The sequence below is a fragment of the Limulus polyphemus genome, unplaced genomic scaffold (genome assembly GCF_000517525.1).
Source record: "Limulus polyphemus unplaced genomic scaffold, Limulus_polyphemus-2.1.2 Scaffold142, whole genome shotgun sequence".
NCBI classification, from domain to species: Eukaryota; Metazoa; Arthropoda; class Merostomata; order Xiphosura; family Limulidae; genus Limulus; species Limulus polyphemus.
Window position 1 is genome coordinate 708,103 of NW_013665752.1, and position 13,751 is coordinate 721,853.

The window sequence follows — 13,751 nt, forward strand, 5'->3', positions numbered from 1 at the left end:
TTTTACTAAGGATTTTCTTTTCAACTGGAAATTATATTTTAACTTCATCGTTTTTTAATACATGACGCCTTATTGCACCTCATATATACAGGCCTAGTAACAAATGATCCAAACGAATTAACAATATTCTAGTAAATACATTTGTTCATCAATTCTTGAATTGAATTTTATAATCTTAAATATGTTTTATTATTAGTAACCACTTGAACTTACTTATACAGATGAATTTTCAACTGCACCACTATGTTTATAGGTGCATAATTTGTGATCAACTGCACACCCTGATTTGCATATATGAGGATTGCAAAAAAAATTTAATAAATTTGTCAAAACTAGTTCCGCTCATTCAACTGGTAGCAAAAAAACAATCCGATCAAAAAGAAATAAAAATGTAAGTGTGGACATTTTTCAGAGGAAGTGACTTAAATGATGTATTTAATATCTATCGAAACTATCCACCCTTATAAAACTCATTATCAGTAGTTAGATTTTCGAACAGGCAGAATGGATATTAAAATATCATATCACATTTTACATTCTATGAGTGAACTAATATAATAAAATTAGATCTCTGAACACAAAATCCTCAGACTATCTACCCATGCCACATGTACGCATGAATACATCTATATCATATAGATAAAATCTGAATTTCTTAACTTGATAATATGTGATTACTTTTAAGTTTTTCACAATAAATTTAAAAAAGTTTAAAAGGGTGTTGCATACTAAAATTTATTCAGTATATATATATTGTCATGTAACCAATTATTATGTGTTCTCCTTTGCTTTCATTCATGGGTTCTTCTAATAATCATATCGTTGATAATTAAAAGAGTTTCTTGTAATCCGTGTATTATGTGGGTGAGTTAATGTCGATAGTCACTATTATTTTACGAAGTTATGGCCAGCATATAAAAGGTAAAGGATGCACGCCAAAGCTCTGACGAAGATTCCATTATTTCTTTTTGTTTTGTTTTGTTGTTAAAAGTTAGATGATTAATTAAAATTTGACATGTTAACTTAGGTTTTTGTTGAAGATTCTCTTGGGGAACGAGTATGGGTAGACCATGAGGACTGTAAAGGGTTTGTTGACAACATCTTAATGTCTTTTAAGACAAAAATTCCTCCTAAGAGCATGATGGCACCTGAATTGACTTTCAAGCCTGATGCATGTATGATCATATATACAATCTAACATGAAAATCTGACTGTCCGATCTCTGATTAGTACAATTTTTTCTCAAATATGGTGCAATTCATAACCTTCGTTAGAGAATATTCTATACACGAAACCTCTTGCTAACGGTTATTTCTATGCTACAATCCTCAATATAAATCGTAACATAGCTATTTGAATTTACGTAAGTAATTATTAATACAATTAGCGTTATCTTGTGTTGCTGACGAGTAATTATTATTCTAAAAGTTTCAGTGTTTTAGATGGTATGTATCCTTTCTGCTAAATAAATATCAGATTTCAAGTCACAAGACTGTAAAAGTCGTGCTTCAGATCTGTTTTTGTTTGTCAAATAACAAAACTTAAGTCTGAAAGGATATTTTTATATACACTCCACATCCGAAACTATCTTGGAAAGTGTAATTTTAGCTAGCTCGGGTGTTTCATTACCTAATGTTTTACTGTTTGAAAAACTACAGTTTAACATATTTACTTTTGTCAGTCAAATCTATTAATTAGTTTAACGCCCCTGAGGTTAGCCTGAGCTGTTATTTCAACAAAAACATCTAAAAGTATCTGATTTGAATTTTCACTTTCCAAAAAAATAAAAACTAAGGGAAAAGAAAATTCAAATGCATATAATATGGTGAACTGTTCTATTAATATTTTCATTTTAATGTCACAGAATGCGCTTTTACAGGCTGATAGAGGGCAGAAGGTTTATTTCTCTGTTATAGAATTCACACATCCGAATTTAGTCGCTTCTTCAGCTATGCATAGTTGGGTGGAGAAAAACACCTACACATAAATTGCATCATCTCTACCAGCATAGTATTCTTAGTTTTCTAGCGTTAACTGGGTTAAATCATTTTACTGTAAAGTTCTGTTCACCTATTGGTTTTGTATGTTCCTGCAAAGATTTTAAAACGAATCACTGATTCTTTTAAACAGATCTAACTGGGTTGAATCAGTTTATTGCAAAGCTCTGTATTTAGTTTTGTATGTTAATGTGAAGACTTGAATAAGAATTCTTCTAAACAGATATAAGTGGGTTAAACCAGTTTATTGAAAGCTTTGTTCACATTTGGTTTTGTATACTCATATAAAGATTTTAAAACTAATGTATGATTCTGTTATACAGATGGTACAGTATAAATGACCTGCACATTTTGTGGTTGGATGCCCATTTTAAAACTAATTTGTTAAGTTTTGCAGGACAAGAAAACTTCTGGAATAAACTTAGACAGAATCGGTTTTAATCTGAAAACTAAGCTAGGATGTGATCCCATAAACAATTTTAAAAACCTTTGGGATTCAAGTTACAGATGTATTTATCAATCAGGACTCGCAAAAGTTTGGTTAATTTAATTATGTGGAGAATGCTATGGCATTTCGTCGAATTCATTATTCGATACTATACAGCGGACTAATTGTTTAATGATTGTGTATATATATATATATACACGTGTGTGAGTGTATGTTATAATTTATTTTCTTTTTCATTGGAGGCCAATTTCACATCTGATGAGAAAAAAAATAAAATTTTAACATACAAATACAGTTCCTTTTCTTCTTGGTAATTTGTTCTCCCTTGCCAACAAATATATATATATTCCTAAAAAAAAAGACATCTCTCTACAACTATCTAGGGAAAATTAGACCAAATATTTTAAGGCTAGTATTAATTACACATATATATATTGTGCGCGTATGACTGAACTCTCAGTATTGAAATGAACAATTAGTTGCTTTCAGTCATGGGTTCTTAGAATGATACATCGCTTACTCACTAAAATGCATATACTCTGCTTCTAAAAAAATAAAAACTACTCGTAATAAAAAAACAAACACATCACACAAGATTGATAACTTTTCCAGAAAGTCGTTAAACGTCCAGTGACCTCAAAGCGTGTTCTACACCTACAGTCATAGATATTGAAGTCTAGGAACTCGATATATAGGACAGCAACTTACAAATATACAACTGTTTTACTTTTAAACTAGAAATCTGGTATTTATATATATATATTCTTTATAACTAAATTAGGTTTAAACAGTTTTCAGCTTCTCTTTAAAACATGATGACCAGAAACATGCAGTGTTCCATTCATACTAGTACAGTATTTTCGTGTGCATAAATACTTCAGAACACATTGTTATGTTTGATTAAACATAGTACAAAATATGTTTTGTTTATAAACACTGACCAAATTATTCTATTTTGATAAAGTATTATCTGTACAAAAATAATTAGATTTAGTGAACTCTTAGAAAGTTTTTAATAATGATATTATTGTTTCTATATTTTGTATTTATGCTAATATTTATTCTTGAAATTTATTTATTCATTAATATTGGACATTACTATACATGTCACTGTGGCCTATCTGAATATGTCTCAGATTAACTATAACTTACTTGTTATTACAAGAAGACGAAGACACAGACTCGCAGTCATCTCTCCTACGGTTACAGCACGGTTTCAGTCTGACAACCTTGTGGGAAGCTCTTCCTTCGTTTTGTTAACATTCCTGTTCTCGGCATGGTTTCAAGTGTATAAGGATGCAAAAGTAGAGTTTTTCAACATGTTTCCAAGGTAGCATCCAATACTCTACTTAGCAGAGACTTGTATAAAACTCCTGCAAACATTCTATTCTGGTTAATTGAATTATTAATTGCTTACTTTGCTATTTCTATAATATTTCCATACGATTGTTTGCTGTACAGTGTACAATCAGCCAGACTCTCAAGCTGCGGTGTGAATAACCCCCACGAACAGGTCTTTAATGTCTCCGAATCTGGCTGTTTAGTACTTACTACTAGCCAACACGTTCTTAGGTTGTAACGTAAATACCGCCTTGCGTAAAACCTTGAACCTTCTGTATTGCGTGCGCCACTCTGCGGTGCGTGACGTCCTGACCTACAGGAGAAATATACACTATAATATAAGTTGCTCGTCCACCTGGTCTGGGATAATTACGCTTAACTTGTTGGATCAGAGGGTGCGGTATTTAACTGTAACCTGATTTTTCAGAGATGCCATGAAATGATGAGGGTGGAGGCCAATAGGAGAAGGTCACGCCTGTCTTCAACGCCAGTCCTTTGGTTCTTTCTTAGGGCCAGTGCAAATTGACTTCCGGCCCTTTTCTTTGTAGTAGTAACTAGTGAATATGTATAGATTCAGTCCGAAAAACATATTAGTCTGAACTTTACCAGTAAACTGGTCACAGAAACTATTGATTTGGTCTTCCCTTCTGCTGGTCACCCCATACCTGACCTCAGAACTAAAGCGAAGCCTTGTTTTAGCACACAAGGATCTCGGTTCAACTCACTAGTTAATCTTGTCCTGTTCCAACGTACCTCGCGGCTGTGCCTATAACTGCAGTCTCTCGGTGCGACAAGTTAGAATACTTGCCTTATTAAAGTAAATCCAGTAACGTGTTAGAAGTGATTGGATAATCTGCTTTCAGAAGCTTATCTTATTGAACCCGGACTTTGTCCTACCGATAGCACATGAATAATTTGTACCAGAAATAGATTCATATTTATCAAACTCATTACCTAAAACTGAAAGAAAGCTAATGAACTCCACATATATCAAAGTGAATGGATATAATGTTGTTTATACATCATAACAAAGTGTGTTATATTAATTAGTATAAAATAATTACAAGCTAGAAAACACATAATGAAGTTTACACAAGAATACAAAAAAATATTTTATTTACGTTAGGCTTGTACATGTTACTAAAATTTATGTTGATGTTTTTATGTAACTATTCAGGCTACATTTCAATGTGCAACAGCAAGAATACTTTATATGCATTATGATGCCACGAACGAAATAATTTAAAGTAGAACGTTGCATGTGTTACCGAAATTTATGTTGATATTTTTAGGTAACCATGTATGCCACATTTCAGTGTGCAACGATGAAAGCATTTTATTTTTTTCGGAAAGTAAAGTAGACTGGAGAAACTGATATAACTGAGAAAGAATGGCGAATTATTTTTTTCATAGAAATAAACGTGATGTAGTTTAAGTATTTTTTTACAGATATGTTTCGGCTTCCACAGTATGACAGAAGTCTTTGATACAAGGGCAAACTTAAACCGTTGGGAATATAAGCTATTTTCTATTATTATTTCACGTAAACGTACTTATGTATATCTCAAACACTCCTATAACTTAACTCAAATATATAACTCCACTCTTCCAGCCAGTTTTCGTTCTACAATAACTATAAGGGAACAATGTAAACATTCAACGTATATGTTTACATGCGTTAGAGAGGCTTTTACAAAGAATTCTACATTTTTCAGTTTCTGCTTTGAGTTTGTTAAATGTTAATTACTTTTTATTGCCAAAGCTGTTTTACTTTAGCTAAAACTATTCTTGTGTTCTTAAAAAAAAAAAATCCGTAAGGCAAAACATAGATAAAATAAAAAATAAAAACTTCACTTGTTACTGACTGTTTCTTTTTTGTTACTAAATATTAATAATATTAACACTTGATGCAATATACTAGTTAATCTATCCACTCTTTATAGACGATTTTGCTGGAGGTCACCAACTTTTTCTCTCCGAAATAATTCACTGTTTTTGAACGGCTTTTTACCATATGGTAACACTGTTAGTTTCTTTGCCTCTTTTCTCATACTTTCTTCTTCAGAACGTGTTTACCGAAAGTTATATACATCTGTTGTACCGTATCATTACTTCAATCTCCTTCTCATAATTAATCTCTTTAGACGATTTTTTTAAATTTAATGAGTTATGCTTACTAAGTATTTATTCCTTTTCTCAGATATACAGCATATGTATGTATGTGTGTGTGTGTGTGTGAAATTCACCGGAAGTTAAGACGTCATACTGGTTGACTACTTCAAATCTTTCCTCGGACCTTCTCACTTTGAAAGAGTTTTATCGGAAGTTAGTGACCTATTTACTGCTTTTCTCTCAACTGAAGACATACTTCCAGTAACAATTTTTCTAAGTATGGGAAAGCTTTCGATGTAATCGCACTAGTTGCCTCTTGTACTACATGTGCTTAATAAAAATAAATTAATAAAAGGAAGAAAAAAAAACGATTGCTTCATGTAATAAAGCTAGTACGAATTTATAATTTCTGAGTAGAAATATGGTCCCATACTAAAAAAGAAATAGAATACCCTGTAAAGTAGAATATATTGAGTAAGTACCTGGAACTCAGAACAAACATTTATCATAAATTATGCCAGGAAGAGTAAAGCTGTCGCATTAAATATACAATAAAGAGTAGTAACAACTTTATAACGTTGCATGATAACTGTACTGTTAAGACAGATGCAGTTGAGACAAATTACACCTTTCTACAGTATGGTTTTAAGTAGGAAACAGTATACACCGTGTGTGTAAATTATCTATCAACTCCTCATGTTCCTTCTGGCTTCTTTGTGGAAGGGTACTGCATTTTATCCAACATATGAACTACAAAGAAAATATTTATAGGATACTTAAATCTATCATGATTTTGAAATGCAAACTATGAAGTAGAATAATTACTTTTACTGTTGACACAGTATGGTAACAGTCTTAACATGCTTTTTTGTGTGTCTGAGCATTTCCACATGTATGCCAAATGTTTAAGATTTCGTGTAAGCTTAAGTAGGACAAGAAAATTTATTAAGTTAATGGTCAAACGTACACATTTTAGTTAAAATTATAACATTATCCATGCAGTATCCAGGATCTGTAGTGTTCTTGAGTTCCGAATTTCGCAATTAATATGCTATAAAGTTGATACTGTACACCTTACATACGTAGAATGATAAATATATGTATGTCAAATGTTCTAAAATTTCGTGTAAGCTTAAGAAGGACAAGAACATTCATTAAGAAAGACATGGACAAGAAAATTTACACTTTACATACGTAGGATGATAAATATATATATTAATGTTTAATATTATGAAAAGCCTTTCAAAGTTCACCAGTAAATGTATTCATTCAACTCTTTATCCATTCCCTAACAATAAATGTACACTATCTCGGAGTAATGTATTCAGCGTATCAAACAAACGATACTGGATGTCGACGTTTTAGATACACAGGAATCGTTTAATTTCCCATTGTTGTTACGAGTGAAAGTATTTAATATTGACAAAGACGAAGCAAATGCTTACTTATGATTTTTATTTCATTGAAATTAAACTTTAAGCTTATATCGAAGTAGTTGAAAGCCATGCCACTTTCAGGATCACTATCTGAATAGATCAAGTTTGATAAAGAAATTAAATAGTTATTATGACAACATCACTTTACAATGATTTGGCAAAAATGACGTATATTAGTATACCTACCTCTGTTAAAAATAGCCGTTACAATAAAAAAAAATGTTTCAACTGAAATAAATACCACAAGTACAAATGAATCGAAGCTCCTAAAATTACATCAACGAAAAAATATAAGACTCGAAGGAATCACACTCTCTAGCCTACGTTTCAGAAACTGCATTTTATGTCAGGTATTTAACATATTTTCTGTCAAACTAGACTACTGAAATAATATTACTGTTCACCTTAATCTTGAAGATGTTATTATGATGTTACAGCCACCGGGGATTTCACTGCATGGTTATATTATTTTGAGTACTAAAAGAAATATTACCAGATCTGCAGAGAAAGAAGTTATAAAATTAGGATTGAACAGTTTGTTTGGAAATTAATTATTCCTGTGTTTGGGCTGTTGGTTTGTATAGCAAACCTATCAGATATCACAGCACCTCATCTCCAAATTTAGCTGGTTTCTTAGCCCTGGCAATTAGAAAATATCGCAAATAATATCAGATGGATTTCGAGGAAATCAAGACACACGGTAGTGTGTCGTGCGGCCAAAAAAACAACCTGCAAGACACACTGTGTGTTATTAACAAGAGTGATAGTTTTGGAGATTTTCACCTTCTGTAGCTCGGACTGTGGTAATCTAAATTATCCCTTTTTTTCTCCATCAAAATTGGAGATGTTATATCTCAGTTATTTACTTATAGACTACCTTGTAATTTGGTATGTCCAGTAGAACACATCCACTGTTACTTCTTCTTTCTTCTTGCACCAAAAGTACCTACATTTTATTTGATAGAAAAACATACTTAACTTTTATGGATTTTTTTCAAATTCTGTACACTGATAGATCTTTAAAAACTGACAATAATGAGTCTCATTTGGTGTAAATATAAGCTACATGTACAAAGTTATTCAACAAAAACCGCTCAAAGTTGACAAAAGGTTTTGTGCACGACTACGCAAAAAGTCACATGAGCTATCAGTCTAACATTTTTATTATAGCTTCACCTAAGAGTAAAAGTGGACCGTTTTTAGTTTTTGTCATTCGAATTAAAGATGGCTGATTTAGAGAAGCAAAACTATAAGGTGAAAGGACGTGCAGATACATAAGTATTGGTTAGGCCAAGCAAACTAGATTAGCAGTTTCTGACTCAAGTTTTCAAAAGAATCATACGGGTTGACGGTTATTATTGATTATTCATTGCCAACTTTTCAGCACAAATTTACTAAATTTTATGAAGTTATCCTAATTAAAGCGCGTTTAGCGCCACATGATATTATCTTAAGCAATTAGCGTAAATAATTATGCTCGATACGGCTGTACCGATTGAAACTGTTAATCTAAACTCCTTGGCGTTACTATAAAGGAAGCTATTAACACTGTTTCAGAAAGAAAAACTACCACCATATATTTCAAAGAATCTGATCGTTTCTGTAAAGTATAGGTCTGTTTCGAATAATAGGGTTGCAATCCTAAAGCTAATGTGGGTTACTATCGAGTGTCTTACTTGCTGTGGTTTGTTGGTGTGTATTGACAAAATGTCATGATATCTAATCATAAATACCTCAGGTGTAAAAAAAAGGTGCGGCCAAAAAAGGATTCAGCGGGCGACTTAAAGGAATGAAATAAAAATTGGCGGCCAAACTGGTAGATATCCTTATAGTACTGATAAGAGCTTTATAGCAAATATGCAGTATTAATTAGCTAGGCTGCGTGTTTTGTTTTACCCACCATCATGCCCCAAGTTGAACAAAACATGCGAATTAACATTTGCTGTAAAATTCTTATCAATTTTATAAGTGTAGCTACCAATTTGGCCGCCAATTTTGATTTCATTCCTTTAAGTTGCACACTGAATCCTTTCTGGCTGCAACTTTTTTCACACCTAAGGTGCTTTTGATTAGATTGGTTATAACCGTAGTTTTATTCGGACAAAATGACTATATTTAATGTTAAAAGTGCTTGAAAGGTCATCTCCACAGATAAAGAAGTAACATTAAGGAAAATGAGGAAGATCAAAGTACTGTAAGAGTCATTGCTCTGTTATCACCTCCGGTCATAAATAAATGACAAGTTAGTTTTTGATGTGCACAAACTACTAACTGTAATCGTTCTCTGAGAAAAGTTAGATTTGTATTTTTCTTTAGGCCTGAATTTCTTGCAGGCTTCCGTTTCAGTCATAGCACACTAAAAGTTAGCGTGCAGATTTTTACATAGGGTGAAAAGTCACGCCTGGCGTGAAGTTAACTAAGAGCGCCTACAAACCGCTCATTATAGTTAATCGAATACGTCTATTTCTTCCTTTATTAACAGCGGTATTTCTTTTAAAAGAATGTAGAATAGTTTATGAAGATTTAAAATAGTAATCATGCTAGATTTCAGCTAATACTAATAGGCGAGTTGTAGTTTTGGTCTGTTGTTACAACCATTCATCCAATTCTGATCTATTTTTACTAGCATGCATGACTCAATCTGAATACTTTTACCCAAATTATCTTCTAGATAGATAGCTATATTAGGGGATCTAGCCAAATCCATTACTTTTATTTAAGCGCAAAGCTATATAATGTGTTATCTGTATTGTGCCCCTACAGGGATCGAGCCCCAGATTTTAGCGTTATAAGTACTGAAGCCTACCATTAAGTTCTCAAGGGGCTGGTTCATTAAGAATCCAAGAAATATTTCAATAGTTATAAATGTAGCCAAATATTATGAATTCTTCAGACAACTTATTCGATTTTTCGATTACATACATTCATTGCTTGTTTTTAACTATGATAACATTTTAAATTACAATAAATGATACCTATGAAACCTTAAAATAGCTTTTAAAGGAGCAAGCAAACAGAAACTGTAGTTTATCATTTATCGTTTTGTTTGATTTTACAGTCAAATCATTATATGTAAGGAGACAAACGTTTGAGAAATATTAATGTATTCTAACCTTCTGCCCATAAGTATAACCTGGTCTAGATCTTTCTGTTATTTATAATACCTTATATTGTAATCAGATCTAGATATTTCTCCTATATGTGATTTACCTAGGTCCATTAATAATTTTTCTGCTGGGTTATTTTACCCTTTATGATCTAGCCAGATTAACCAGTAAATATCTACTAGCTCTTTCTACGTTGTAATATCTAGCCAGGTTCAATTATAACTCTATGCTGAATTTTTCTGACCTGTTGAACTTACTTATATCTATCAATAATTATGTGCTGTTTTTTTTTGTTTTGCCTTCCCTGATTTACCCAAATCCATCAACCATTGCTGTATGGTTTTTGTTGTTGTTTTGCATGGTTTAAAGATAAGAGATGTGCTTCATACATTCAGAAGCGTAGCCAACACTACAATGTGTGTGTCTGTGGTGGTTCTTTTTCCAAAATCAACAAAAACTCAGAAGATAGTGGACCTTTTAGACTTTTTAGAATATTGAGGTGGTCGTTCAGTCCCCCTCTCTCAGCCACGCCCCTGTCATTATCTCCATTTTCTGTTTCATCTTAACACATCACAGTTGGACTTTTTTGACTTCTGCCGAGTCCAATGCAACTCATATAGAAATATCGAAGTTAAACATATGTGTAAAATAATATACTGTTTTTACTATATATATTTCTATAAAATCAGAGTCATGAGATAAGACGAGATTTTTCCTTTTTGAAATATAGAATTTTATTATTTAGTAACCATGTTAGATAAAATTCTCAGTCAATTTTCTCCAATTTAAAAAAACAAACATTTCAAGGCAATTCATTAGTAGAGAAAAAGATGATAAGCATGTTTTTATGTTTTCTCGTTTATGAAGTTTTCCCAGTAAGTGTAAAACTCTTACTAAATTTGTATATTTATTACGTTCTCTCTCTTGTCTTCGAACTTTCAATACTCACATCTATTCTTTTCGAAGTTAGCCTTAAGTAACCAAAAAACAAAAAACACCTGTGGGCTGTAGTGAAGAGAATAACGACTGCAAGTTCATACTTCCGCCGGGCCACATCAAACACTTCAAACATAGGACTTCCTTGTTTGCTAGAGTTACAAATTGTGTTTGTGTCCGTCCAGACGTGACCCCTAGGATTTTTGTTTGTTGACAAGTTTTTACCGCACAGTTCCCTTCTTTCCTGAGGCAATGTAAATTCTCAAAGATGCTAACTTTAATCGTAAGATGAACTAGCGCAGCGGAGGCGGGATAATTGATTCACAACATTACTTTGAAAAACATATACAGTTTTCGAATTAGATAAAACATGTGAAGTATGCGTGTTTATATTTGAATAATAATTATACTGACTTAAAAAGTAATATATCAAGAACAGTTACCTACAAATGGGTTTTTACATGAAACCAGAGACATGCCATAAATTTCATACAACAAGAAACAAAGTAATGATTTCTAATTTATACTTTCCCACTGTATGTAAGAATACATCGAATGTTCCTAATTCATGTTAATTTCATTTCTGATTACTTGCATTTAAATCTACCTTAATATCTAACTTGTACTCGTGTAGCTAGTACTCAACTATTGCTTCATTTCAGTACATTCTACTTCATTCTGATTTAACACATCCCTCAGAAGCCAAGGGGTGTCTTTACACTTTGTTGAATATTAAAAGTAAGCTCAATCCGGTGGTTTTGGACGTATCTTTTCTAGATAACTTCGAGACAAGTATAAGTTTGTTAATTGATAATTTTTTAAGTGAAATACAGCATTCTCAAGTCTTCATACTAGTTAGTACTAAGGTCTTCCCGCAGGGAGTAAATTCAGTATATATCAATAAAGCTACATTCTCAGCATAATTAATTGAGCAACTGCCAGCCTTTTATGCTTCTGCTATCACCTTTTTATGTTTAGCTTTCAATTGAAATGCGAACAACTTCTCCTGTGATTCGGTAGGGAAGGTTGAAGCATCACGATAGTCAGCAGTAGGATGACCAGACAGGAACACTATTACAGCAGTTACAGGCATAATACTGTACTCGGCTTGCTACACAATATCTACCAAGTTGGTTCTAAACGGTTCCTGAATACCTCCGTGTGTCATTTGGAGACTTCCATGCTTCTTGTGTTTGGCCATTAAGCTCGTGATGCGCTGACGGATTTCAGTCACCTTCCCACTTCAAATCACTTTTTGCAGTCCCGACGCTAAAATAGTGCGGGAGATGCCTTTTTTTTTTTTTGGTAAATAAAAATGTCCAAAAAATTTCAGTTTAAATTAAGAAAAACTGGATTGGGTATTTTTTATTATTTTTTAAACAAAAATATTCCCCACTGGCTCGTGAGGAGCCTGTTAAATAAGATATTTATGTTTCTAGTAATCAACAATTATTGTGGTCCTGTGCTTATAAAACAACAGCTGGTGTACGTTATCTAAAAAATCGTAAAAGTACAGCAGATAAAATAAGAAATAAAAAATAACAGGGTTCCTGAAGGTAATCCATACTGTTAAGTAGACGACCCGTATCATTACGTGTTACAAACGACATTTTCTCTGTTGCTAATTGTTATATATTTATTAATGTTTGTACTTTTACACGAACTTGAAAAAAAAAACGAGGTTATGCATGGCAATAAATTTGTTATATATTTCAACATAAGGCAAAACTGGACAAATTATTGGATATTCTGACTAAAAGCTAAAAGCTTAAATCTCCGAATGATTAGTGTTACGTATTCAAATTTACCCTCGACGATTCACTAATCTATTCCGTAACGTAACGTATTATAATTTCTAATAGCCTGAAACAGAGTTAAATGATAATTTAGATTCACAAATTAAATAAACGTCGATATGTATCCAATTTATGATGCTTGCCAACAACATTGATACACACACACAATTTTTTAATACAAATATATTTTAATATATAAACAATAACACAATTTACAATAACAGTTATTACAAATAATGATGTATGTCCAAAACTTACAAACAATATTTAGTCCTCTATCTGGTCTGGAACTTCCTTTATATCTTATCGAGGGTTCACAATGAGAGAATTAATTTTGAGTAGATGTAGATTCACTTGCTAGCTAGCTCTGTGTTCTTCGTTCTTCGCCGCCACACGCTGATTTATCCATCGCTGTCGATATTTAATGTTGCCATAGAAATACTAATGTCCGATGTCAATTTTGTTTGTTTGTTTGTTTTGAATTTCGCGCAAAGCTACACGAGGGCTATCTGCGCTAGCCGTCCCTAATTTAGCAGTGTAAGACTAGAGGGAAGGCAGCTAGTCATCACCACCCACCG

General features: G+C 32.6%; 1 protein-coding gene across 1 annotated transcript in view; it reads right to left on the reverse strand.

Moving 5' to 3' along the window:
* Nucleotides 1-3,645, reverse strand: part of LOC106474788 (pancreatic triacylglycerol lipase-like) — a 47,532-nt gene extending 43,887 nt beyond the window's left edge. Inside the window, exon 1 of the mRNA XM_013935483.2 lies at nt 3,598-3,645. Within this exon, the coding sequence (XP_013790937.2) occupies nt 3,598-3,637 (40 nt within the window). The 5' untranslated portion in view covers nt 3,638-3,645. The remainder of the gene's footprint in view (nt 1-3,597) is intronic.
* Nucleotides 3,646-13,751: the final 10,106 nt, after the last annotated feature.